The 25,250-nt window shown below is 48.6% G+C and overlaps 5 protein-coding genes across 5 annotated transcripts; 2 read left to right on the top strand and 3 right to left on the bottom strand.

Moving 5' to 3' along the window:
* Window positions 1-2,920: 2,920 nt before the first annotated feature.
* LOC143784765 (histone H2A type 1-like) lies at window positions 2,921-3,774 on the bottom strand. The gene has a single exon (XM_077273357.1). The coding sequence runs from the start codon at window positions 3,437-3,439 to the stop codon at window positions 3,053-3,055; it is 387 nt and encodes a 128-aa protein (XP_077129472.1). The 5' UTR covers window positions 3,440-3,774; the 3' UTR covers window positions 2,921-3,052.
* A 4,790-nt stretch (window positions 3,775-8,564) lies between these two features.
* On the top strand, window positions 8,565-9,973 carry LOC143784764 (histone H1-like). Its single transcript, XM_077273355.1, has one exon. The coding sequence runs from the start codon at window positions 8,593-8,595 to the stop codon at window positions 9,238-9,240; it is 648 nt and encodes a 215-aa protein (XP_077129470.1). The 5' UTR covers window positions 8,565-8,592; the 3' UTR covers window positions 9,241-9,973.
* Window positions 9,974-11,861: 1,888 nt separating this feature from the next.
* LOC143784763 (histone H3) lies at window positions 11,862-12,369 on the bottom strand. The gene has a single exon (XM_077273354.1). The coding sequence runs from the start codon at window positions 12,358-12,360 to the stop codon at window positions 11,950-11,952; it is 411 nt and encodes a 136-aa protein (XP_077129469.1). The 5' UTR covers window positions 12,361-12,369; the 3' UTR covers window positions 11,862-11,949.
* A 1,406-nt stretch (window positions 12,370-13,775) lies between these two features.
* Window positions 13,776-14,087, bottom strand: LOC143785287 (histone H4). Its single transcript, XM_077274034.1, has one exon. The coding sequence runs from the start codon at window positions 14,085-14,087 to the stop codon at window positions 13,776-13,778; it is 312 nt and encodes a 103-aa protein (XP_077130149.1).
* An 8,080-nt stretch (window positions 14,088-22,167) lies between these two features.
* Window positions 22,168-22,619, top strand: LOC143784758 (histone H2B 1.1-like). The gene has a single exon (XM_077273349.1). The coding sequence runs from the start codon at window positions 22,194-22,196 to the stop codon at window positions 22,569-22,571; it is 378 nt and encodes a 125-aa protein (XP_077129464.1). The 5' UTR covers window positions 22,168-22,193; the 3' UTR covers window positions 22,572-22,619.
* The last annotated feature ends 2,631 nt before the right edge of the window (window positions 22,620-25,250 follow it).

The following is a 25,250-nucleotide window of genomic DNA, read 5'->3' as shown; positions in this document are numbered from 1 at the left end:
CTCCTGTTACCCTTGGTAAAATAAAACAAATTGGAGCTGAAATAAATTGTGTGAAAAAAAGTTAAATGTTCATTTTTATTTAAACATTCCAAAAATTCCTGTGAAACACCTGAAGGGTTAATAAACTTCTTGAATGTGGTTTTGAGCACCTTGAGGGGTGCAGTTTTTAGAATGGTGTCACACTTGAGTATTTTCTATCATATAGACCCCTCAAAATGACTTCAAATGAGATGTGGTCCCTAAAAAAAAATGGTGTTGTAAAAATGAGAAATTGCTGGTCAACTTTTAACCCTTATAACTCCGTCACAAAAAAAAATTTTGGTTCCAAAATTGTACTGATGTAAAGTAGACGTGGGAAATGTTACTTATTAAGTATTTTGCGTGACATATGTCTGTGATTTAAGGGCATAAAAATTCAAAGTTGGAAAATTGCAAAATTTTCAAAATTTTCGCCAAATTTCCATTTTTTTCACAAATAAACGCAAGTTATATCGAATAAATTTTACCACTAACATGAAGTACAATATGTCACGAGAAAACAATGTCAGAATCGCCAAGATCTGTCAAAGCGTTCCAGAGTTATAGCCTCATAAAGGGACAGTGGTCAGAATTGTAAAAATTGGCCCGGTCATTAACGTGCAAACCACCCTTGGGGGTGAAGGGGTTAATGGACCCCAATGAGTCCAGGGGGCATTATATCCTTGAAGAATTAAGGTTTTGAGGCGTATGTATATATAGCATAACCCCATCCTTCAGGGTTCATCCTTTGGGCCACGGTTGGTCACATCACCTTTAAACCAATAGTGCAGTCAACTTTTAAACATTGTGTGTTTATGTGTATCAGTTTTCCTGTCCTGTGTTGGGTTTAGGGCACAAACCATTCACTGGTTCCTTGTGTGTTTTTGTAGTCATTTATTATTTTTTTATGGCAATTTATTAAAGGTTATGTTTTAATTGTATCCAACCGCTATAGCTACAGGTACATTGACCCAGACCACTACATTCCCCTTGCACTCTACACAGCCAGCATCTGACCCTGCTGAAAGTCTGGTTCCCCTTCCCGCATACTATGCCACTTTACACGGGGACAAAGAGGAAGGTGCAGATGAAAGTGCAGGTTCCTTCATGAGGTGGGGGGGCATACTCGTTGGCGATGTCACTGGCACAGGGCCCCTCATAGTACGCAAAAGTGTCTCTGCCGGTGGGAGGCGCCCCCGCCGTCAAACACCGCCATACTTTGAGGGGCCCTGTGCCAGTGCCAATGCGAGCGAGTGTGCCCCCCCTGCTTGCTCAGGATCACAGCACTTGGAAAGTTGAAATACTTACCTCTCCCTGCTCCACTGCCATGACGTAGTCCGTGTTTCCTGGGCCCACAAAAAACTTGAGCCAGCCCTACTCCCCCACAACTTTAGCCAAATGATTCCCAATTTTCAATGCCTTACTATTATTATAAGGTAAATTAAGATTGACAAGCTTAAGTAATAAGAATTTATGTTTTTGGCATTAAAATGGGCACTGCAGGTGTTTTCCTGTCCTCCACTCCCTGCCGACTTTGCTTCCCCATTGACTTGCATTGGGTTTTGTGTTTCGGTCGACCTCCGACTTTTCGCAATAATCGGCCGATTTCACCCGACCCGACTTTTGACAAAGTCGGGTTTCACGAAACCTGACTCGATCCTAAAAAAGTTAAAGTCGCTCAACTCTACTACTGAGGTCCGTTTTGAGGCCAGGCAGCCGCGGCGGTGCCTTTTGAGGTCTGACAGCCGCAGAGGTCCATTTTGATGTCAGAGAGCCACGGAGGTGCACTTCGATGTCCGACAGCCGCAGCAGTGTTTTTCGAGGTCTGACAGCAGTGGTAGACAGCAGCGACTGCGCTTTTCTAAATACGACAGCGGCTGCTGCACATTTTGGTGTGCGATAGACACGGAAGTGTATTTCAATGTCCGACAGCCGCAGGGATGCGTTTCGAAGTCCGACAGCCTCGGAGGTGCATTTCTATGTCCAACAGCTGCGACGGCGGATGGCCCTTTTCAAAGTCCGATAGTTGCGATGGCGCATTTCAAGATCCGACAGCCACGAAGTGTATTTCAATGTCAGACAGCCGGGTAGATGTGCTTCGAGCACCGGCAGCCGCAGTGGCGTGTTTCGAGGTCCTGTCATGTAGATATATATACCGTATATATATATATATATATATATATATATATATATATATATATATATATATATATCCATTTTGTGCAGTGTAATGGGGGGGAACACACGCAGGGGCTCCGCTCCCTGCAGCTCTTGTTCTGTATATAAATATCCAGTGTGTGCTGTGTATGGGGGGGTTACAGGTGGGGGTTACGCTCCCTGCAGTTCTTGCCCCGTAAATATATATCTAGAGAATGGGGGACACAGGCGTTGGTTCTGCTCCCTACATCTTGTGTCCTGTATATGTATATACACAGCATATACAGTATATACATTGTGTGCAGTGTATAGGGGACACAGCGCTGCCGGGGCCTGGGGTGAAGGTGTCGCATCTGTGGATACTCTGGTAAAGAAAAGGAGATCAGCTGGAAACCGGCAAGTAAGGAGTTAAACGGAGGAGGAAAGACGTCTATGCACATCACTGAAGGCGGAGCTTTACCAAGGTTTCCCGCTCATTGTCTGATCAGAGGATCCGTTGGGGGATTTGAATTTCCCGCTCATAATCTCTCTCGGGAGGATTATTACCGGTCACTGCTGATAGCGGCCGCCATCCCCCCGGGACGTGCTAACTACATGTAGGCCTCACCGCGGAGTATCAGACACTAATGAAGGGACATTTCCTGCGAGCTTCGCAGACAACACTCCACGTGAGGGTCTGATACTTCATGTGGGATTGACCCATTCATCTCCTATTATTCTGTGGATATGTGCACCAACATACGAACTGGTGGAGGCAATGGTGTATGAACTATCAGCCTCATGTGAGGACCCCGAGATAGGCGGCGCCGGCTCTTGTGGTGACGGTGTGGGTGGCTCTTAGAAGAGCCTTTGGTTTTGTAGAGATTGGTGGCAGCGCTCACTTGCTCTTCTTGCTGCTCTCGGTCTTCTTGGGCAGCAGCACGGCCTGGATGTTGGGCAGGACGCCTCCCTGGGCAATGGTCACCCCACCCAGCAGCCTGTTCAGCTCCTCGTCATTGCGCACCGCCAGCTGCAGGTGACGAGGGATGATGCGGGTCTTCTTGTTGTCCCGGGCAGCATTGCCGGCCAATTCCAGGATCTCGGCGGTCAGATACTCCAGCACAGCGGCCAGATAGACCGGAGCGCCGGCGCCGACTCTCTCGGCGTAGTTGCCTTTGCGGAGAAGCCTGTGCACACGGCCGACTGGGAACTGCAGTCCTGCCCGGGATGAGCGGGTCTTGGCTTTAGCGCGAACCTTTCCTCCTTGTTTGCCGCGTCCAGACATGATGGCGATAACGTCAGATTAGTGTAAAGACAAAAAATCGTGTGGAGAAGAGACTGTGCTGTGTCTCCTTATATAGTCTGCTGCCCCGCCCTCCTCTCCTGTCGTTGGATGAATCTGAAGCTGCCAATGGGGAAGAGACTTGGAGAACCACCAATGAGCTGCAGAGGGCGGAGCTTATTACCTCTCCTTTGCTCAAATGAGTTTCTCACCCAATAGAAAACGTTTGTTGTGAACAGAATAGATAAGGGGTGAAAACAGATATTTGTCTTGGAGCAGAAGAAAGTGCATAAACATTCTGCTGATTTGTAGTTAGCACTAGTTGGACTTGTGTTTTCTATCAGCCATAAATTGCACTGACAGGCTGGCGGGAGAGGGGTTAATCCCTGTCAGTGCTTCTCCTCCGCTCCATCTACACAGGAGGAGGCTCCTCACTCACCCGCTTATTATCCTGTGCAGATTCCCTGTGGTGGACTGAGCAGGTGGGGGCAGCTCTACCCCACTGATAATACCGGGTCCTGCCTTCCCAGCTGTCTGCCCCCAAACACCGGGATCGGTGGCCATTATTATTCTGGGGAGGTTATAATAGTCCTCAGAGGCGCCATCCAACCGAAACATTAGTGTCCAGGACGTGGTCATCACACAGGAGTCTCCGTACCCGGTACACAGGGCGTCCATCTATCCAGCTGCCTCATACAGCCACATTCCCTGTGAATATTCGTTGCCCTGTTCATCCCACACGGATCTGATCAGGGAAATATTACGGCACAGCCCATATCCCTGGAAATATTTATTTTGTAGATCAATATAAGAAACCGCATTTGTGCCATGATGGGAGTCACCAGGACTTGGGCATCTTACAGTCAGACTTGTGATCGGAGCTCTCTGCACTGCAGTGATTTTATCTAGTCCTGTCATATTAACCCTGTGAGATCTGTGACATCCGTTATACATGATTACATCTGGTGCTAGAGGATCTTATCCTGCGATTATATTGGGATATTTTTCCTATGATTCGCTGTTCCCCTCCTCATTCTCGGAGCTTCTACATGTGGATATATTGCCCGAGAGCCGCCTGTCCTGACACTGGATGAAGCGGGGGAGGAAAAGTGATAGAACAGAAGGACGATCAGTAGCTGAGCAGGAATCCTGTGAGGAGGATGTGACGGCCGATAATGTAACTGCCTGACCTGTGAGATCCTGACACCGCAGTGTAATGTTCTGAGCAGGGAACTCTCAGCAATCTCCTACACATGATCGTCCATTCCCCATCACAGACCTCTTGCCTGTAGCCGTAGGACTGATCTGTAATGGGGAGACATGGTGGGATCTGCTGGGAAGAGCAGAACTGGTCTTCCCTGAAATGTCTCTTGTAGGACAAGTCCCTGACCAGTATATCGTCTCCACAATACTGATTGTGACGGGAAAGGGAAGATCTGATCGTCTCCAGGTCAGACACACGGGCACATCACAGCATGTGGAGGACACGGAATCATAATAAATATTCCCCCAGAATGCCGAGATCTGTGCAGCAAGGGGTTAAATAAGAAGTCCCAGAACACAGAGCAACTCACCGAGAAATGCCCAGATTATTCCGGACAAGGTTTTCTCACTATCTCCCTCGTCACCATTAATTCCCTCCGTTGCTTCACCTGCTATTTCCCGTCACCAGACGCAGAGCCCCGGGCGGTGAGAGCAGACACCTCGGGGAGACTCCATATAGTGCAGTGATATCTCCAGATGGTGCTGGAAACCCCTGTAATTCTGTATACCTCCATATAACAATGCAGTGCACATCTGTATACTGCTGTATGCCCCCTGTAATGCAGAAATCCCCACACACAGCAGTAAACCTTCCATGTAGAAATAATTACCTCTATATAGTAATGTATCTTTACGAATAGTCCTTTGTACCCCCATATAGTGCGACATACTGCGATGTAGCGGTTTGCGGTATAGTGCAGTAAGTGTCCGGTAAGGGCATCACAACAGTATGCATGGCCCCCTCGCACATACAGTTATGAGCTACCATCCTCTGTGGAAGTTACATATGGAAACGGGGAAAAAAGATCAGAAATGACCCTCAATATTACTGAATTACGAATGTAATTTTTATCAAGATCCATTTTAAGTTATTCTACCGGATTTTCCCCTCTTGGATGGTTTTGTCTATCAAGACCCCGGTAGGGAAACATTTAGTCAAGATATAGTTGAGAGCTCTTATCTTGTAGGTTGAGTTTTACTAACATGTTTTTATTTTCCCTTATTAAGGTCATTCAATCAAAGCTATCATATTACTTTTCTCCTGTTACGCGGTTAGTATTCTAACAGTACGCTTGTCTTTCTCCAACCTGCTTGGATCTGTGTCTTATCCTACACTTTCCTCAACTTTGATCCCTTTTTCTTACCCTATTAAAATTTATTTTTACCGTCCCTCTTTTCTTTATGTTTGTTGTATAAAACTCTATGTGTGTATTTGACAAATCGCGCTGCGCTCAGTGGCTTTTCCAGCTCTTGCTCCATGGATCGTCCTGATTCTTTGTGGTCTCATAGTCCTCTTGTATTAATTGAAGTTCATGATTCTCACTTTGTTTCTCCAAACATTTATTAACTAAATGACTCCAGTCCTAATGCAAAATTACAGGAATGCGCCCGTTTTTTGTTTTTTTTTGCTTGTTTCTTTTGTTAGTTATGTGAAAAGTGTACTGGCAGCAACCCAAAATAGAAAAATAATCCCTACTACATCGGCCTCTATAGTGCCAGTTAGCTCCTCCCTTTCGTCTCTGATTGGTTGAGCACAGAACGGTTGGTGATTTTGAATTTCCCGCTTATTGTCCTCTTATTTTCCGGCTTCTCTATTCTTCTCATCTCGGCGCCGCTGCTAGATCGGTTGGTTATTTAGATTTTTTTTTTCATTGTTATTTTTGTTGCTATTTTTAAGCTTCTGCCAAATGTTAGAAAGTAGAATAAAAAATATATTTCAGGGACAATGATCTACAGAAAGCTCATCTGATCCCCGGGCAGTCACTCATAATAATAATCATCTTTATTTTTATACAGCGCTAACATATTCCGCAGCGCTTTACAGTTTGCACACATTATCGTCGTCCCTATCAGTATGTCTTTGGAATGCGGGAGGTAACGGGAGTACCCGGAGGAAACTCACGCAAACACGGAGAGAACATACAAACTCTTTGCGGATGTTGTCCTTGGTGGGGCTTGAACCCAGGACTCCAGCGTTGCAAGGCTGCTTGTGCTAACCACTGCGCCAGGGAGCTGCATGTAACCAGACCCCCGGCGTCTCCAGCCCTAGAGAAGATGGGAAATCTCAAATATACGATAATTACACAACGACCCACCCACCACAAATGTGATCTGTAGCGACCATCGCAGCGCACGGGGGAGGGATCTGCTCCGATCAGTGTCAGGCAGAATAGATTCACATAAAGGCGCCATCACCGATCTGGGGGACCAATGAGGTTATTAACAGAAACTAAGCGCAGAGATCTCCGATCAGAACACAAGAGAACAACCTAAAGCCGCAAGACTGCAGAGGCGGCACTAGGACCCAGCGCGTACGACAGCAGATTGCGATCGGGTATGATCCTCAGGAGCGCGAGCAGCAACTGAGCGGGAATTTCAAATCCACCAGTGGATCGGTAAGTGACCACGAAACATCAGCATAAAGAACCGAGCTCAGGAACCGACTAATCACCGATTACTGTTGCTCCATTAACTCCTTAGTGATCGCGTGCCTGCAGATCCACCCCATTTACTTCTGCGCTGTACAGAAACAGCAGACACGGTTCTGCACTGTACACACTTTACCCTGTCCTTATAAAACGTCGGTTATGTTATAGATGTCGGACACTTTTGGACTGGGTGAGAATAGAGAAGGTGCGGAGCGGTTATTATACTATCGCTGATCACCTACAATATCGGAAGCAGCAGCCGCCGTCTATTACTGATCGTGACCGCGCTCCGTATATGGAGAATACGCGCAGAAAAGGACCGTTCAGGAGTCAGCTCATTTGTGGGAGGATTTGGTGGCTCTGAAAAGAGCCTTTGTGCTAGTCAGGTGTGGAGGACAGATCTAAGCTCTCTCCCCACGGATCCGGCGGGCCAGCTGGATGTCTTTGGGCATGATGGTGACCCTCTTGGCGTGGATGGCGCACAGGTTGGTGTCCTCAAACAGCCCCACCAGATAAGCCTCGCTGGCCTCCTGCAGGGCCATCACGGCCGAGCTCTGGAAGCGCAGATCGGTCTTGAAGTCCTGGGCGATCTCTCTCACCAGTCGCTGGAAGGGAAGCTTACGGATCAGCAGCTCATGTGGGGGACACATAAATCCGTTAATATTTCACAGTTTCCTCCCCGGAGAGTCGCACTGTGAAGCTGTCGCCTCATCAGAGCTCTTCCCTCCATTACAGGCCGCAGCGGTCACAGCTTCACACGGGGTAAGACACGATATCAGGCAGGTGATTGCAATCAGCCCCGATGTGGATCATCTACTGATGTGGAACACGTGTCCCCCCCCCCCAATACTCTGCACATACGGGGTACAGTGATACCACAGGTCAGGGAGGGGGCAGTCAGCGGAGGCCGCCGCCTGTGTTACCCTTCTGGGCTCTCAGCAGCTCCAGCTCGTCCCCACATCGTACAATCAGCTTCCTGTACGACAGACATTGGAGTAAAGATCCCTGTGATGGTGACAAGAGCCGGGAATAGGAGGAACGAGCTCCCGCAGCAGATTTATCTCCCCGGATACACAGCGATGTGCAGATCGGGAGGACGGCGGCGATGATCCCGGGATTTCCTCTCCGCGATTTCCCAGCTTTTCTAGTAGTGACGGCTACAAACGGTCGGTGGAGATGTTGGAGAAGGAGAAGCGACGGAGGAAGCGCGGTCTGCTGTCCGGTGTTAGCCGGTAAAGGGCTTTTCTCCCGGGCAGGGAAGCACAAGGGGAGAGCGGAGCTTCACTCGGACTCAGCTGGGATGAGGCGGGGCCTGTGTCCACTATCAGCCAATAGATGCTCAGGACCGTGCAGCTCAGCAGCCAATCAGTGCGCAGTAAGCCTGTACATATAACAGGCGCCTCCAGCTCCGGCCTCAGTGTTTTCCTTCCTATCAGGAGAGATTTTCGTTCAGTTTCTGATCACATGATGGCAGAGACCGCGCCAGCCGCCGCTCCCCCTCCCGCAGAACCGGCCGCCAAATCCAGGAAGCAGCCGAAGAATACCGCCGCCAAGAAAAGCCATAAATCCTCCGGCCCCAGCGTCTCCGAGCTGATCGTGAAAGCCGTGTCCGCCTCCAAGGAGCGCAGCGGGGTGTCTCTGGCCGCCCTGAAGAAGGCTCTGTCTGCCGGAGGATACGATGTGGAGAAGAACAACAGCCGCCTGAAGCTGGCCGTCAAGTCTCTGGTCACCAAGGGCGCCCTCCTCCAGGTGAAGGGCAGCGGCGCCTCCGGGTCCTTCAAGCTGAACAAGAAGCAGGAGACCAAGGACAAAGTGGCCAAGAAGAAGTCAGCAGCTGCGGCCAAGCCCAAGAAACCCGCTGCTGCCAAGAAAGCCGCCAAATCTCCGAAGAAGCCCAAGAAGGCTCCGACCGCCGCCAAGAAGAGTCCGAAAAAGGCCAAGAAGCCCGCAGCAGCTGCCAAGAAAGCGGCCAAGAGCCCCAGGAAGCCGAAAGCCGCTCCCAAGCCCAAGAAGGCGACGAAGAGTCCGGCTAAGAAGGCGGCCAAACCCAAAGCTGCCAAGAGTCCGGCTAAGAAGGCTGCGAAAGCCAAGAAGCCCGCGGCTAAGAAATAAGCTGCAGCCCTTGTTCTGTCACCACAAAGGCTCTTTTCAGAGCCACCAAATCCTCAAGACGAGCTGAATCCTCACGTCTTGTGCCCGGAGTAACATCCGGTGTCTGTTCTCTGACCCGTTAGTGGATGGAGACGGCTCATTGCCTGTCAGCCCTTATGGCGAAGTGATCGGATTCTATTCTGTGTAAGCCGCTCATGTAACCAATAATGGCGGAGGCTGCGGGGAGTTACAGATCTCATGTCTAATAATAAACGCGGCTCAACTGGTTATCGATTGTGCAGAGGTAGTATGTGTGTGTATGAATATATGTGTATGTATGAATATATGTGTATGTATGAATATATGTGTATGTACATACCCCATACACCCTTGTATCATCTTCCAAATAGTACCGTAACAATGAACAGCATCAGCGGTGCCAGCTCCATAATGTAAAGAGGGGGCAGCACAATAAGAGGAGCAGTCACGGAACGAGTATATGTCAGGACTCGGGAGACTTCATTAGTCAGATTGGAGCTCTGCACTTCCGCAGCCATTTAATATCATTCAATGAACTCTTTGCTTCACAGACTAGTGATTGCCCTGTATCTTTCATGGACTCACTATTTTTCCATGTCCCCCCCACTTTATTGTCTGTTCTTGTTATATGGAGATAGTGGTCCGTGTACGCAATGTCCTATAATGCTCCCTGAGGAGCCATCTCTGCCCGGCAGAGGAGCCTCATAGCCATAGACCGGTACAGGGAGTTCCCTCTCCTCACGCTGCGCTCCAGATCAGCAGAGCGGGCTGGGGACTAGTGACCGGTGTCACCCGCACTCAGAGCAGCCTGCAGCTGAAGGAGGAATCCCCCCTAACAAGGAATGTGCCAATGAGACCCTGACAGTGGAGAAAGAACAGGCAGAACATGCAGCAGCCGGGACTCTCCTCCCTGCGAGCTCCTGGACAAGAGCAACCAAACCGCACAGAGGGAGGCAGGAAGCTCCGGGCTCAATAACAGGAGACAGGGACATCACCTGTCATGGGGTGTGAGGGGATGATCTGTAGCTCTGCATCTAATTATTGGGGGAAGCTCAGTATCACTTTTTACCAGACGCAGTCAGGTGAATATTAATGAGCCGCAGGCAGCGAGGCCTCCGAGTACTGTCCTCAATGGGGAGCAGAATTATAACAGTGATAACAACTTGCCCCAACTGGGATTTTCTTCTTATACAAATTGACCGTTTACTTTCTCTTAATATCACTTGTATTGCAAATGACAGAGATCATAAAACTCAGATATAACCTGTTTATTCATATGAAGATTTACATCCACAGAACATTTATTGTCTTCCCGTAGAAGATAATGACAACAGCTTAGATGGATCAAACAATAAGCAATGGAGGAAGACCACAGAGAAAGAATTCCCAAACCTGCCATTCCTCAGTTGCTGGAGCTGCAGAATGAGGGGCTGATGGGGTGCACAGATTTTAGAGAATCCGCTCTTACATGTGATAGCTGAATCACTGGATTATTGATATACAGCAGGAGACATGTGAGGACTAATAGTAAAAACGCAACAATGAGGCAGACTGAGGTGTGCACGGACCTGCAGAGAAGCAGCAATAGTCCGAAGAAGCTGACTATGAAGAACAGCTGTGTACAACCATCTCCTATCTGTGAGCCGCTCGGAAATTAATTGTTAAAACACTTATCTGCTTTTCGAAGAAAAAAAATCAACAAATGCTCCTGAGTAACCTCATGTCTTGTATGTTGTATTTTACTAACATGTTTTTCTTTTCCCTTATTTAGGTTTTTCAATCTTAGTTACCATATTACTCTTCTCCTGTTACTCTGACCTGCTTGGACTGTTGTCTTTTCCTACACTTTCCTCATCTTTCATCCTTTTTCTTACCCTATTTATATTTACCGTCCCTCTTTTATTTGTTTGATGTATAAAACTTTGTGTGTATTGTTTATACTGTTAAAAAAAAACAAACAAAAAAAAAAAACAAAACTAACCGCTCTGAGTTCAGAGGCTTTTTATTCCAGTTCTTGCTCCATGGATCGTCCGATACTTTGTGGTCTCCAATTAATTGAAGTATATGATTCTCACTTTGTTTCTCCAAAGAAAACATTTATTTATTAAATGACTCCACGGTGATTTGGAAGGTGATTACAGGATATTGCTGCTGGTGGACTTTATATCCCGGGTGCTTCTCTTCACAAGAAGCTGCGGAAACTACAACAAGCGGGAAATTCAAAATTCCTACCCGCCCTGTGTGCAGCCAATCAGCAGAGGAAGGGGAGGGGCTAACGTTAACCGTTCAGGAATGTGAAGTTCCCGCTCAGTGGCTGATGACTTTTCCGTTCTTTGTCTTTCTGTAGTTTCAGGACGATCAGATGTCGGAAATGGGTTTGTGTGGAGCGATCAATGGTCACTTATGTCCCATACAGGAGTTTATATATTTCCAGGATAAAGGGAGAAGTATCTGCTTTCTATAATAGAAGATGCAGAACTTTGCGTCTATAGTGGGCAGTCTAAAATAAAATCTTAGTAACTCCCCCACACACAGCCGACTGAGCAGCGAGGAACGCAGAGGCCAGATGTTTACCGAGCACAAGTGATCACTGCGGGCATAATTAGATGTAAGGGAATGAGCTCGTTTTGTGAGAGGATTTGGTGGCTCTGAAAAGAGCCTTTGTGGTACAGTCAGGAGTGGAGGACAGATCTAAGCTCTCTCCCCACGGATCCGGCGGGCCAGCTGGATGTCTTTGGGCATGATGGTGACCCTCTTGGCGTGGATGGCGCACAGGTTGGTGTCCTCAAACAGCCCCACCAGATAAGCCTCGCTGGCCTCCTGCAGGGCCATCACGGCCGAGCTCTGGAAGCGCAGATCGGTCTTGAAGTCCTGGGCGATCTCTCTCACCAGGCGCTGGAAGGGAAGCTTACGGATCAGTAGCTCGGTGGATTTCTGATAGCGGCGGATCTCACGGAGAGCGACTGTCCCTGGCCGGTATCTGTGCGGCTTCTTCACTCCACCAGTGGCCGGAGCGCTCTTCCTGGCGGCCTTAGTGGCCAGCTGCTTGCGGGGAGCTTTCCCTCCGGTGGATTTACGGGCGGTCTGCTTGGTTCTGGCCATAGCTCTGTATAGAAGAGAACAGAAGTGATGAGAGGAGCGGAGAGAGCGGGATATTTATACTCCTCTGCTCCTAGTCACGCTCCATGTGGACACGCCCCCTGCACGCCATTGGCTAGCTCATAAAATAACATGAGCCCCCAAAAACCGTGTGATGTCCGCGACCAATCACTATTCATATGATTATCGGCCCCTTCCCTCCATTATGACACTGTACTGTCACTTGCTAATCTGCAGCCTGGATGTGACTGGTGCGGTGAGGACACAGCGCGGCCCTAGCGGACATGTAGGCACATTCCCCATTCACCGTTACATTGTTCTGAGGCTCACACGTTCAGTATTCGGTCAGTATTTCACATCATTATTTATAAGCCAAAACCAGGAGTGGGTGACGTGCTTCTATTATACTTTTCCTCTGATTGCTCCACTCCTGGTTTTGACTTCCAAATACTGATAGTGTGAACGTCTCGGCAGCACTACCCTCTCAGGGATCTTCCATACTGGGGCTGCTGGTGGATAAAGCCGGTCACTTCCCTGCACACAGCCGGACATAAGATCCTCAGGGAGAAGCCGCTTCTTTGCGAGTCGACTTTTACTAAGGAAATGTAGGATCTGTGGAACTGATCTCTACCTAGGTTACAGGAATAAACTACTGGGGAGATGATCGAGAACATGGAGGGATCTACTCGGTAACGTAGATGAAGTAATCTGTCCCGAAAATGTTGCTGATATGTTCCCCTAATCAGAGACTCCTGTATGGAAGGAACACAAGAGACCATTAATCTCTCGTCATCCTGAGACCACGTGTTACATAAGGACACTCTGCATAAGGAGAATCCTTAACCCTTAGATCCCAGTCATCCTCTCACCCAGCCAAATCAGATCTCATAATTTGTACTGAAGGGCAACACCACGAAACACCGCGTCTACAAATGGAGTTTCTGATTTCGCTATTATCCCAAATCATATTTCAAGGTTCGTAGAGGGTCGATAATGACGTGTAGGATTGTTACTTCCAGTAGGTGGCGCTAGTGTTCAAGTCATCAAGTCATCTTCCTCTGAAAAGACAGTTTGCACATAAAGACAAAGAGCTGGAGAGGACAGCTGACATTAACTGCAAAATCCGACCAGTATTAACCCTTCAGCGTGGCCATGTCTCATAACTATGCCACTTCTTACTCCAAGGTATCAGCCGTCACTGACGAGATGGTTAAAGTTCACTTTGAAAATGTGCGTGACATTGAGTCTGGTACCAATCAGTGTCCGATAAGCGAAGATCTTTGATTCCTAGAGATTATTAATCTAGATGGAAAAGTAGGACAGAACCAGAGCGCAGGAATAGGAAATTGCAGCCTTTCAAGAACATGTGGGTGGCTCTGATAAGAGCCTTTGGGTTGTCGGGACAGAAGAGAACACAATTAACCTCCGAAGCCGTAGAGAGTGCGGCCCTGGCGCTTGAGCGCGTACACCACGTCCATGGCGGTGACGGTCTTCCTCTTGGCGTGCTCGGTGTAGGTGACGGCGTCACGGATCACGTTCTCCAGGAAGACTTTCAGGACACCGCGAGTCTCCTCATAGATGAGGCCGGAGATGCGCTTGACGCCTCCTCTGCGAGCTAGACGGCGGATGGCAGGCTTGGTGATGCCCTGGATGTTATCACGGAGCACCTTCCTGTGCCGCTTGGCGCCGCCCTTCCCGAGACCTTTTCCTCCTTTGCCGCGACCAGACATCTTCTACAGTGAGCAAAAACTGATTCCTGAGCTGCACGGACTCCTCCTTTATATGGAGGAGGAATGGACCAGAGAGAGAACTGCAGAGATGACGCGCTTCCGGGGCGAGATTTCTAGTACTAAATTAGCAGTAAAGCTCCTCCCTTTCGTCTCTGATTGGTTGAGTAGAGAACGGTTGGCGATTTTGAATTTCCCGCTTATTGTCCTCTTCTTTTCCCACCTCTCTATTCTTCTCATCTCGGCGCCGCTGCTAGATCTGTTGGTTATTTAGATTTTTCCTTTCATTGTAGTTTGTCAAATGTTAGAAAATAGAATAAAAAATGTATTTTAGGGACAATGATCTACAGAAAACTCATCTGATCCCCGGCAGTCACTGTGGTGCCGGACTGGCGGCCATTACCTGTCACTGCAGAGCAGGGAGCTGCATGTAACCAGACCCCCGGCGGCTCCAGCCCCAGAGAAGATGGGGAAACTGAAATACACGATAATTACATAACGACCCACCCACCACAAATGTGATCTGTAGCGATGGGGGGAGGGATCTGCTCCGCTCATTGTAAAGCAGAATAGATTCACATAAAGGCGCCATCACCGATCTGGGGGACAAATGAGGTTATTAATAGAAACTAAACGCAGAGATCTCCGATCAGAACAAGAGAACAACCTAAAGCCGCAAGACTGCAGAGGCGGCACTAGGACCCCACTTACCCCTGCGCTGTACAGAAACCGCGCCTCCACCGCCACAGACCCGGGCTGTGCTCTGTACACACTTTACCCTGTCCTTATAAAACGTCAGTTATGTAATAGATGTCGCACACTTGGACTAGGTGAGAATAGAAAAGGGGCGGAGCGGTCACTGGAATATCGCGGATCACCTACAATATCGGAAGCAGCAGCCGTGAGGAAAGAATGGTTGTAGATGACGAGGAAAAAGCTAACATATTAAACACCTTCTTCTCCACGGTATTCACGGTGGAAAATGAAATGCTAGGTGAAATCCCAAGAAACAATGAAAACCCTATATTAAGGGTCACCAATCTAACCCAAGAAGAGGTGCGAAACCGGCTAAATAAGATTAAAATAGATAAATCTCCGGGTCCGGATGGCATACACCCACGAGTACTAAGAGAACTAAGTAATGTAATAGATAAACCATTATTTCTTATTTTTAGGGACTCTATAGCGACGGGGTCTGTTCCGCAGGACTGGCGCATAGCAAATGTGGTGCCAATATTCAAAAAGGGCTCTAAAAGTGAACCTGGAAATTATAGGCCAGTAAGTCTAACCTCTACTGTTGGTAAAATATTTGAAGGGTTTCTGAAGGATGTTATTCTGGATTATCTCAATGAGAATAACTGTTTAACTCCATATCAGCATGGGTTTATGAGAAATTGCTCCTGTCAAACCAATCTAATCAGTTTTTATGAAGAGGTAAGCTATAGGCTGGACCACGGTGAGTCATTGGACGTGGTATATCTCGATTTTTCCAAAGCATTTGATACCGTGCCGCACAAGAGGTTGGTACACAAAATGAGAATGCTTGGTCTGGGGGAAAATGTGTGTAAATGGGTTAGTAACTGGCTTAGTGATAGAAAGCAGAGGGTGGTTATAAATGGTATAGTCTCTAACTGGGTCGCTGTGACCAGTGGGGTACCGCAGGGGTCGGTATTGGGACCTGTTCTCTTCAACATATTCATTAATGATCTGGTAGAAGGTTTACACAGTAAAATATTGATATTTGCAGATGATACAAAACTATGTAAAGCAGTTAATACAAGAGAAGATAGTATTCTGCTACAGCTGGATCTGGATAAGTTGGAAACTTGGGCTGAAAGGTGGCAGATGAGGTTTAACAATGATAAATGTAAGGTTATACACATGGGAAGAAAGAATAAATATCACCATTACACACTGAATGGGAAACCACTGGGTAAATCTGACATGGAGAAGGACTTGGGGATCCTAGTTAATGATAAACTTACCTGGAGCAGCCAGTGCCAGGCAGCAGCTGCCAAGACAAACAGGATCATGGGGTGCATTAAAAGAGGTCTGGATACACATGATGAGAGCATTATACTGCCTCTGTACAAATCCCTAGTTAGACCGCACATGGAGTACTGTGTCCAGTTTTGGGCACCGGTGCTCAAGAAGGATATAATGGAACTAGAGAGAGTACAAAGGAGGGCAACAAAATTAATAAAGGGGATGGGAGAACTGCAATACCCAGATAGATAAGCGAAATTAGGATTATTTAGTCTAGAAAAAAGACGACTGAGGGGCGATCTAATAACCATGTATAAGTATATAAGGGGACAATACAAATATCTCGCTGAGGATCTGTTTATACCAAGGAAGGTGACGGGCACAAGGGGGCATTCTTTGCGTCTGGAGGAGAGAAGGTTTTTCCACCAAAATAGAAGAGGATTCTTTACTGTTAGGGCAGTGAGAATCTGGAATTGCTTGCCTGAGGAGGTGGTGATGGCGAACTCAGTTGAGGGGTTCAAGAGAGGCCTGGATGTCTTCCTGGAGCAGAACAATATTGTATTATACAATTATTAGGTTCTGTAGAAGGACGTAGATCTGGGGATTTATTATGATGGAATATAGGCTGAACTGGATGGACAAATGTCTTTTTTCGGCCTTACTAACTATGTAACTATGTAACTATGTTACTCATCGTGACCGCGCTCCATATATGGAGAATACGCGCAGAAAAGGGATCGTTCAGGACTCGGCTCATTTGTGGGAGGATTTGGTGGCTCTGAAAAGAGCCTTTGTGCTACAGTCAGCTGTGGAGGACAGATCTAAGCTCTCTCCCCACGGAGAGCATTTGAGTTAGCGCTATTTCCAGGCGCCGGGTGCTAACTACAACTGTCATCATCCTTCCCTGGTCTCCCTGGGAAACATTTCTGCTGTATTTACATGCGCTGATCTCAGGCCACTAAACGAATGTGATCGACAATAGTGAAGTTGTTTGCGTGTTTCCCGGCCTCTTTACACCAACTGAGAAAGAATGAAAGGAACAGAACAATCACAATTAGATCAATCTGTCCCCATACAGAATCATGTTATCAGCAGCACATCTACCGTTTTTCACCGACGATGTGCTGTTGAGAACAAGGATTTATGTTCCCACATAAACAAACCAATCACTCGATGAATAGGCAGCATTTTGCTTGTTTAGTAAAATATACCCCCTAGTCCTCCATATATTGAAATGTGCACCTCAGTCCTCCATATAGTGTAATACACACCTCATTCCTCCATATAGTATAATACACTCCTCAGTCCTCCATATAGTATAATACACTCCTCAGTCCTCCATATAGTATTATACACTCCACATAGTCCTCCATATAGTATAATACACTCCTCATAGACCTCCATACATTAAAATACACTGCAATTCCTCCATATAGTACAATACACTCCTCGGTCCTCCAAATAGTATAATACATTCCTCATAGTGCTCCACATATAGTATGATGCCCCGCCTTTGTCATCCATGCAGTACAATTCACTTCCCATAGTATAATACACCCCATAGTTCTCCATAGACGCCGGTAGAGTTGAATGCGGTGGCGCTGGCAGGGGGTCAGTCGGGGGGGGGGGGGGGGGGGGGGAATCAGCACTGGCAAGCGGCCCACGACTGCCACCGACCCTTCTGGCATTTGCCAGAACTGCCCAATGGACAGTCCGGCCCTGAGTCCTGCTAATTAAAATCTGTGCCAAATGGGAGGAGTGCTGGTCCAAGAAAGAGACTAGAACATGCTTTGCCCAAAAAGGAGAGCTGGAGGAAGGTGAGTTTCAGTGCTCCTTTTATTTTGGTGCTGGTGTGGCGGCCATTGTTTCCGTGGCTTTGTGCTGGTGGGGCGGCGGGGACTGGAGTCACCGTGGCTCAGTCTTGTAGCATGGGTGCTGTGGGGCAGCAGACCATCTGTCCTGCTGGTACATTGCCGCTGTGGCGGTGGTCGCCGCATGGCTCCGCTCCGTTAGGGCAGTAGTACCCACTACGAGATTTGCTGTGACCTGGCAGTTGGCTTCATACAGTCTGATCAGAATGTTAAATTGAAAACCTCATGTTCAGTATATTATTATTTTATTATTATTATACTTTTTATAGCGCCATTTATTCCATGGGCTTTACATGAGAAATACAGGGCAAATATAGACAAATACATTAAACATGAGCAAAAAAGAAGGCACACGGGTACATAAGGAGGGAGGAGCCTGACCGCGACGGCACACAGTCTGCAGGGGATGGGTGAGGATACACCAGGAGAGGGTAGAGCTGGTTGTGCGGCGGTTCAGTAGAATCAGGATCACTGCAGGCTTGTCGGAAGAGGTGAGTCTTCAGGTTCTTTTTGAAGGTTTCTATGGTAGGCGAGAGTGAAGTATATGAATTTTTGCCTAGCGGCTTTAGATCAATGTATGAGTTTTGGAGGTGCGGTTCATGCTCTTTTTTTATTTTTGTACAAAGACTCTATAGTGTAATGCTTCCCCATAGGCAGCCTCTATAATGTAATGCTCCCCCATAGGCAGCATTTATAGTGTAATGCACCCCCATAGGCAGCCTCTATAGTGTAGTGCACCCCCATAGGCAGCCTCTATAGTGTAAGGTAGCCCTATAAACTAAATGCTCACCTCTCTTCCTCATGGTTCCTGCGCTGCTCCCTCTCATCTCCGACTGCAGGCGCTGAGTATGAGGTGTACGGAGCGGAGCCGGGTGTGTATGAGGTGTGCGGAGCCGAGTGTATATGAGGTGTACGGAGTGGAGCCAGGTGTGTATGAGGTGTTTGGAATGGAGCCGGGTGTGTATGAGGTTTATGGAGCAGAGCCGGGTGTGTGCAAGGTGTCTGCAGCGGAGCCGCGTGAGTACGGAGTGGAGCCATGTGTGCAAGGTATACAGAGCGCAGCCGCGTGTGTAGGAGTAACTATGTGTGGCCATTATACAGTATGGAGCATAATGTGGGACCATTAAACAGTATGGAGCATCATGGGAGGCCATTATACAGTATGTAGCAGCATGTGAGGCCATCATATACAGTATGGAGCATCATGTGTGGCCATTATACAGTATGGAGCATCATGTGTGACCATTATACAGTATGGAGCACTGTGTGGCCATTATATAGTATGGCACATTGTGTGCCCATTATACAGTATGGAGCACTGTGTGGCCATTATACAGTATGGAGCATCATGTGAGGCCATCATACAGTATGGAGCATCATGTGTGGCCATTATACAGTATGGAGCCTCATGTGTGACCATTATACAGTATGGGGCACTGTGTGGCCATTATACAGTATGGAGCATTAGGTGTGCCCATTATACAGTATGTTGCACTGTGTGGCTATTATACAGTATGGAGCATCATGTGGGGCTCATACTGTATGGAGCAATATATAGGGCATGTTATTCTGTATGGGGCACTGTGTGGTGCCAACAATACTGTATGGAGCAATATATGGGGCAATATATGGTGCTCATTATTCTGTATGGAGCACTGTGGTGCCCAGAATACTGTATGGATGACTATACTGTCTGATTTATGACCTATTGTAGAATGTACAATAGTTATCACTCATGTAATGTATGGGGGGTCTGTATATGAAATGGGAGCCCTATAGGCGGCTGTACTATACATGTTCGCCTCAGGCAGCAGTGTGGCTAGGTTCACCCCTGTGTATTGGCATCCAGCCGATACAGCTGACCCTGCGATGATGGGCGGGGGGCCTACTGCTGGCACAGGGGCACCATAGCAGCCCGGCGGCAATGCATGGAGATCAATTCTTCCTGCTCTGCTGCAGAATGCAACTGTATCAGAGCGCTGATACAGCTGCTGTAGTGTAGCTCTGGGTGGAACCTCTCAGAGCGCGGGGCCCTGGGCGACCGCCCCGTCTGCCGCCCCCTAGCTGCGCTACTGCACCTTTGTAGTGTTCGGTGACATAAAGCCCACTCACTAGTAATGGAGTCTATAAGACACCTATCCGTTACTAATCTTATAGTTATAGTGTAATAAACACAAACCCAGAACAACCTCATTTATTTGTAAAATGAACACACCGGACATATCACAGGATTTGGATAATGCAAATTAAGTCTCTGTATCCATGAAAGGAAACAGAAGCATGGCTGAGCCCCAGGTCTTGTATCACAGAATTCCCATACTGCTCCCCTAATCAGGAAATCTACAGGCTCCTGTATGGGCCAGAAACAACCGATGATCGCTCAACACAAGCAGATTTCCCGATATCGTTCCATCCTGGGACCACGCGTTATATGAAGACACAGAACAGAAAAATCCACTGAGCATGAACTGCCACCTTGTAACCAACATTAGCCCCTCCCCTCCCTCTGCTGATTGGCTGAGCACAGAACTGTTAGGGAGTTTGAATTTCCCGCTCATCGTCGTCTCCGCAGCTTCTAAATGTCATTATGTAACTTCTTCCTCTGCAAAGAGAAGGATCCGGAATAGTCTGTAATCTCGACGGAGCACAAAGGTCTCAGGTTATTTGGAGAATCATGAACTAAACCGAATCATGTTATAGCAGATGCCTAAGTCCCCAGAATATCAGATCTGGGGAGCAAAGGGTTAAATAACAGACACCACTGATCACAGGAACTCGCTCAGAACTGACAAGATCAGTAGTGAAGGCTCCGAGCTGTAGAGGAGCTCAGCCCCGGATCCCGCCATCACCCTCCTCAGCATTTAGCCCTCACCTCTATTGCGCCACCTGCTATTTCTCCCGCCGCTAGTAGAGAGACCCGGGCTGTGCAGCCGCAGACACGGCGGGAAGACTGGAGAGGACCCAGGAGCATGGACGACGCCCGGTGTCGGGTCGGACGATCCGCTCTTGTATAGTGATCCCCCACTGGAGTCCCTGATTAGTGGCGCAGTATCCGCAGAAGCGGCGCTGGACATAGCGGGGAGCCGGTACACGGACTGATCGGTGGCCGCATCCTCCTCGCAGGTGATTTGTTGCTTCGGACATTCCCGCTCAGTTACTGCCGGTGCTCACCAGTTGTTTCTAGTTGGGGAAATGTCGCAGCGATCAGTCCTGGGCTCTGCACAGACAATCTGGTCAGCTGAGAGAGATCCGGGTGAGGAGCACAGGGGAGAGGCCGAGATCCGATCACTGCTCCTCCGCCTCTAGCAATAGGTGGCGTCCTCCGATCACTTGCGACAGTGAGAACATCAGTGAGAGAATCGCACCGACCCGATAGCAATAAAGTCACAACCGGCAGCAAAGTTATCAGGTTGATCACAGGATCTACCAAGGTAAAAGCTCCTATATGGAAGAATGCAGCACTATAGGGGGGTATACATCACTATGCATGGGTAAAAACGAGACATGGGGGTTTCCAGCGCTCTATTGAGGGTATGCAGTGCAACATGGTGTTTGTAGCACTATAAGGGGAGTATATAGCACATATGGACGGGGGGTTACAGTGCTATATGCCATACACAGCATTGTGTGTAGGGTATACAGCACCGTCTGGAGTTTATACAGTGCAATATGGAGTTGTAAAGCACTATATGAAGGTATACATTGCTATATGGGCATACATCGCACTATATGAGGGTATACATTGCTATATGGGCATACATCGCACTATATGAGGGTATATATTGCTATATGGGCATAAATCGCACTATATGAGGGTATACATTGCTATATGGGCATACATCGCACTATATGAAGGTATACATTGCTATATGGGCATACATCGCACTATATGAGGGTATACATTGCTATATGGGCATACATCGCACTATATGAGGGTATATATTGCTATATGGGCATAAATCGCACTATATGAGGGTATACATTGCTATATGGGCATATATCGCACTATACGGGGTACGCAGCAGTATATGGGGATTTACAGCACAGTCTGATGGAGGGGAGATTTATTTATGGAATAACCAATGAACTTCAGAGGGCGGAGCTTCTGATGTTTATCACCTGACTTTCTCACCCAATAGCACAGCGATCTGTCATCAGTGCTCATTTGCATGGTCTGGCTATAAATATCGCTGCTCTGGGAGAGTCAGGATCATTTTCCTCTCACTTGTGACAAGAACTATTTGCTTTCATTATGGCTGATCCCAAATCTGCCCCAGCGCCCAAGAAGGGCTCCAAAAAAGCCGTGACCAAGACCCAGAAGAAGGACGGCAAGAAGCGGAGGAAGAGCAGGAAGGAGAGCTACGCCATCTACGTGTACAAGGTGCTGAAGCAGGTCCACCCCGACACCGGCATCTCCTCCAAGGCCATGGGCATCATGAACTCCTTCGTCAACGACATCTTCGAGCGCATCGCAGGGGAAGCCTCCCGCCTGGCTCACTACAACAAGCGCTCCACCATCAGCTCCCGGGAGATCCAGACCGCCGTGCGCCTGCTGCTGCCCGGAGAGCTGGCCAAGCACGCCGTGTCCGAGGGCACCAAGGCCGTCACCAAGTACACCAGCGCCAAGTGATCGGCTCCTTCCTCTGCTCCTCACCCCAAAGGCTCTTCTAAGAGCCACCCACACCCTCACTAGAAGAGCTGCTTCTCCGCTGCCTCGTTAGGTTTTGTTCCGTCTTCATCTGCAGATGTGTCCTAGTGAGATGTAGATGGTGCGCGGTATTTGGCGTCCTGCTCCTCACTGATCTGCGGCCTTTCTAGCACACAGGTGTCTGGTTCCCGGGTTAGTAGCGCAGTAGCTGTTCCCTATAATACCAGCTGCGGGGAGGGAGCGGGATGTGATCGGTTCCACCGAGCACAGGAGGTGGCTCCAGCTCCAGCCTCATGAATTTAATTTTTGGGGAAAAAACAGCTCAATAAATTTAAAATCGACGAAAAAAATACTCCAGCATCGTCACTATGAGAATATTCAGCGACCGATACTAAAAGGGATCGCAGACATCTGAACGATGGGAACCCAATCTGCAGAGAATCTGGTTCTGGAATCAGCCGCCGCCGCCCCGCACTCCTCTCTATTCACTGCTGTATCTGTAGTCAGGGCTCCTACCAGATATTCAGACCTCCCAGCTCCCACCTGACTGTGGACTCCGATTCACTGACCACCTACAATCCCTACATCCGCCGATCTGCGCATCATCCTGCACTGGAGCTAAAACTGCCGAGGGAGATCGTCCCTTCTGCTCCCGGCACTTAGGGCATTGTGTGTGTTTGCGGACACGTCTGCTGAGAGCACAAGCTCCGGGATCTCCAGGATTCTGCTCTAAGTCACATGTCCTTTCACCCCTTCATGGATTCATTTATTAGAGCAGATCGGGGATCGCTGTATGTATCAAGTCCCCGAGCAGCTCCATCCCCAGAAGAGTCTCATACAGAATCATAGAGAAAAGACTCGGCTCCATCTAATCCTGATACAACCTCCCCAGAATAATAATGGCGACCGATCAGGAGAACAATCCCCGTGTGTGGGGGCATGACAGAAACCTAACAGATTTATGGGGGATATATCCGCACACTGCCTCCCAGAGACCTCTATGCGCACAGTACAAACCCCGGTGTGATGCGGTTACTACAGTCCTGCCGTGAGGTGAATGTGTTGATTCTGCTGCATATTATACTGAACGGGGGCAGCGAATATTCACAGGGAATGTGGCTGTATGAGGCAGCTGGATAGATGGACGCCCTGTGTACCGGGTACGGAGACTCCTGTGTGATGACCACGTCCTGGACACTAATGTTTCGGATAGCGCCTCTGAAGACTATTATAACCTCACCAGAATAATAATGGCGACCGATAAGAGAACCCATTCCCGTGTTTGGGGGCAGACAGCTGGAAGGACAGGACCCGGTATTATCAGCGGGGTAGAGCTGCCCCCACCGGTATACACAGCGACCGCCGCTACAGCAGAGGGGCCGGTATTAATCCGATGGACAAAGTACAGAGATTGAGCGGGAAATTCAAAACCAGCAACGGATCTGTAATCAGCCAATGAGCGAGAGACATCTGCAGGCGCCGACCAATCCCAGATACAGGAATATCCGCCTCCATTTAACTCCTTAGTGGCCGTGTGTGTGCTGATCCCCACTACACACTTGCTTTACAGAAGCGGCGACTTCCCCCACCCGAGACCCGGCAGCGTCACCTCAGGCTCCTGGCAGAACATAGGAGACTTGTCTTACGGGCAGTGATAGGATCAGCGCGGACACCGCAGGGAATCTGCACAGGATAATAAGCGGTGAGTGAGGAGCCTCCTCCTGTGTAGATGGAGCGGAGGAGAAGCACTGACAGGGATTAACCCCTCTCCCGCCAGCCTGTCAGTGCAGATTGAGTGTCGCTCGCAGAACTCGGCCTCAGAATAATCTGCAGATAGCAGGAAATTAGCCCTTATTGATGGAGGACTTTGTGCAGTGATTGGGACAGATAATGGCGATTCCCCCATAGATCCAGGAAGCGGCTAGTCAGCGGTGCCAGGACTGTAAACCCTGCGGCGTGGAAGGCTGTGAATTCAGGGAGATGTCTCGGTAGTAGCCGCAGGCAGTGCTCTATGAGGAGCCGGCTTCCCTCAGGACTCCAGGAGCTTTGTCCCCGGTATAAACTGTACTTATCCCTCGTGTGTGTGATCTCAGTAACATGGAGCCGGATCAGTCACTTCAGCCATGAATCTCTGCTCTGTGATGACGGCAGATCTCCTGTGCTCGGTCCGATTGATGATCACATCCCGCAGCAGAACATTAGCGGCTCATTCCTTTGCCGGCGGAGGTTGTTTGTTCTCCGGATTTGTATCACATCTGGCTAAAGCGATGTCACCATTTCTATCAGCCCCGTGCAGGTCCTGTCCCCATCACAGCTGTGGGAGCTTCTGTGCGGCTCCTCTACCGGTGGCGCAGCGCTTTCTGTAGCTATAGACCCCTGTCCTCTCAGCTCTGGGTCCTAGTGCCGCTGCCTCCAGGGTTCCACTGGTAATGGCAGATTATTTATTATAAATTAAATCGACTGACATGTGGCCCAAAAAATGCGGCCTCGGCACCGGAGCCGCCATCCATACCAGAATCTAGTGATCAGGACGCGGTCACATAGGAGTCTACACTCCGAGGCCATTCATCAATCCAGCCGCTTTCACTATTCGCAGCCCTCCTACAACCCACACGGATCTGAGCAGGAACATACAATATGTCAGAATCTCCTTTACTCAAC

Source organism: Ranitomeya variabilis, chromosome 7 (genome assembly GCF_051348905.1).
Source record: "Ranitomeya variabilis isolate aRanVar5 chromosome 7, aRanVar5.hap1, whole genome shotgun sequence".
Classification (NCBI taxonomy): domain Eukaryota; kingdom Metazoa; phylum Chordata; class Amphibia; order Anura; family Dendrobatidae; genus Ranitomeya; species Ranitomeya variabilis.
The sequence above is the reverse complement of the archived record's forward strand: the minus strand, read 5'-3'. Positions and strand labels throughout refer to the sequence as shown.

Bases quoted from the DNA above. Each gene is read 5' to 3' on its own strand.
- LOC143784758 (XM_077273349.1), top strand. From the start codon at position 22,194: ATGGCTGATCCCAAATCTGCCCCAGCGCCCAAGAAGGGCTCCAAAAAA.
- LOC143784764 (XM_077273355.1), top strand. From the start codon at position 8,593: ATGATGGCAGAGACCGCGCCAGCCGCCGCTCCCCCTCCCGCAGAACCG.
- LOC143785287 (XM_077274034.1), bottom strand. From the start codon at position 14,087: ATGTCTGGTCGCGGCAAAGGAGGAAAAGGTCTCGGGAAGGGCGGCGCC.
- LOC143784763 (XM_077273354.1), bottom strand. From the start codon at position 12,360: ATGGCCAGAACCAAGCAGACCGCCCGTAAATCCACCGGAGGGAAAGCT.
- LOC143784765 (XM_077273357.1), bottom strand. From the start codon at position 3,439: ATGTCTGGACGCGGCAAACAAGGAGGAAAGGTTCGCGCTAAAGCCAAG.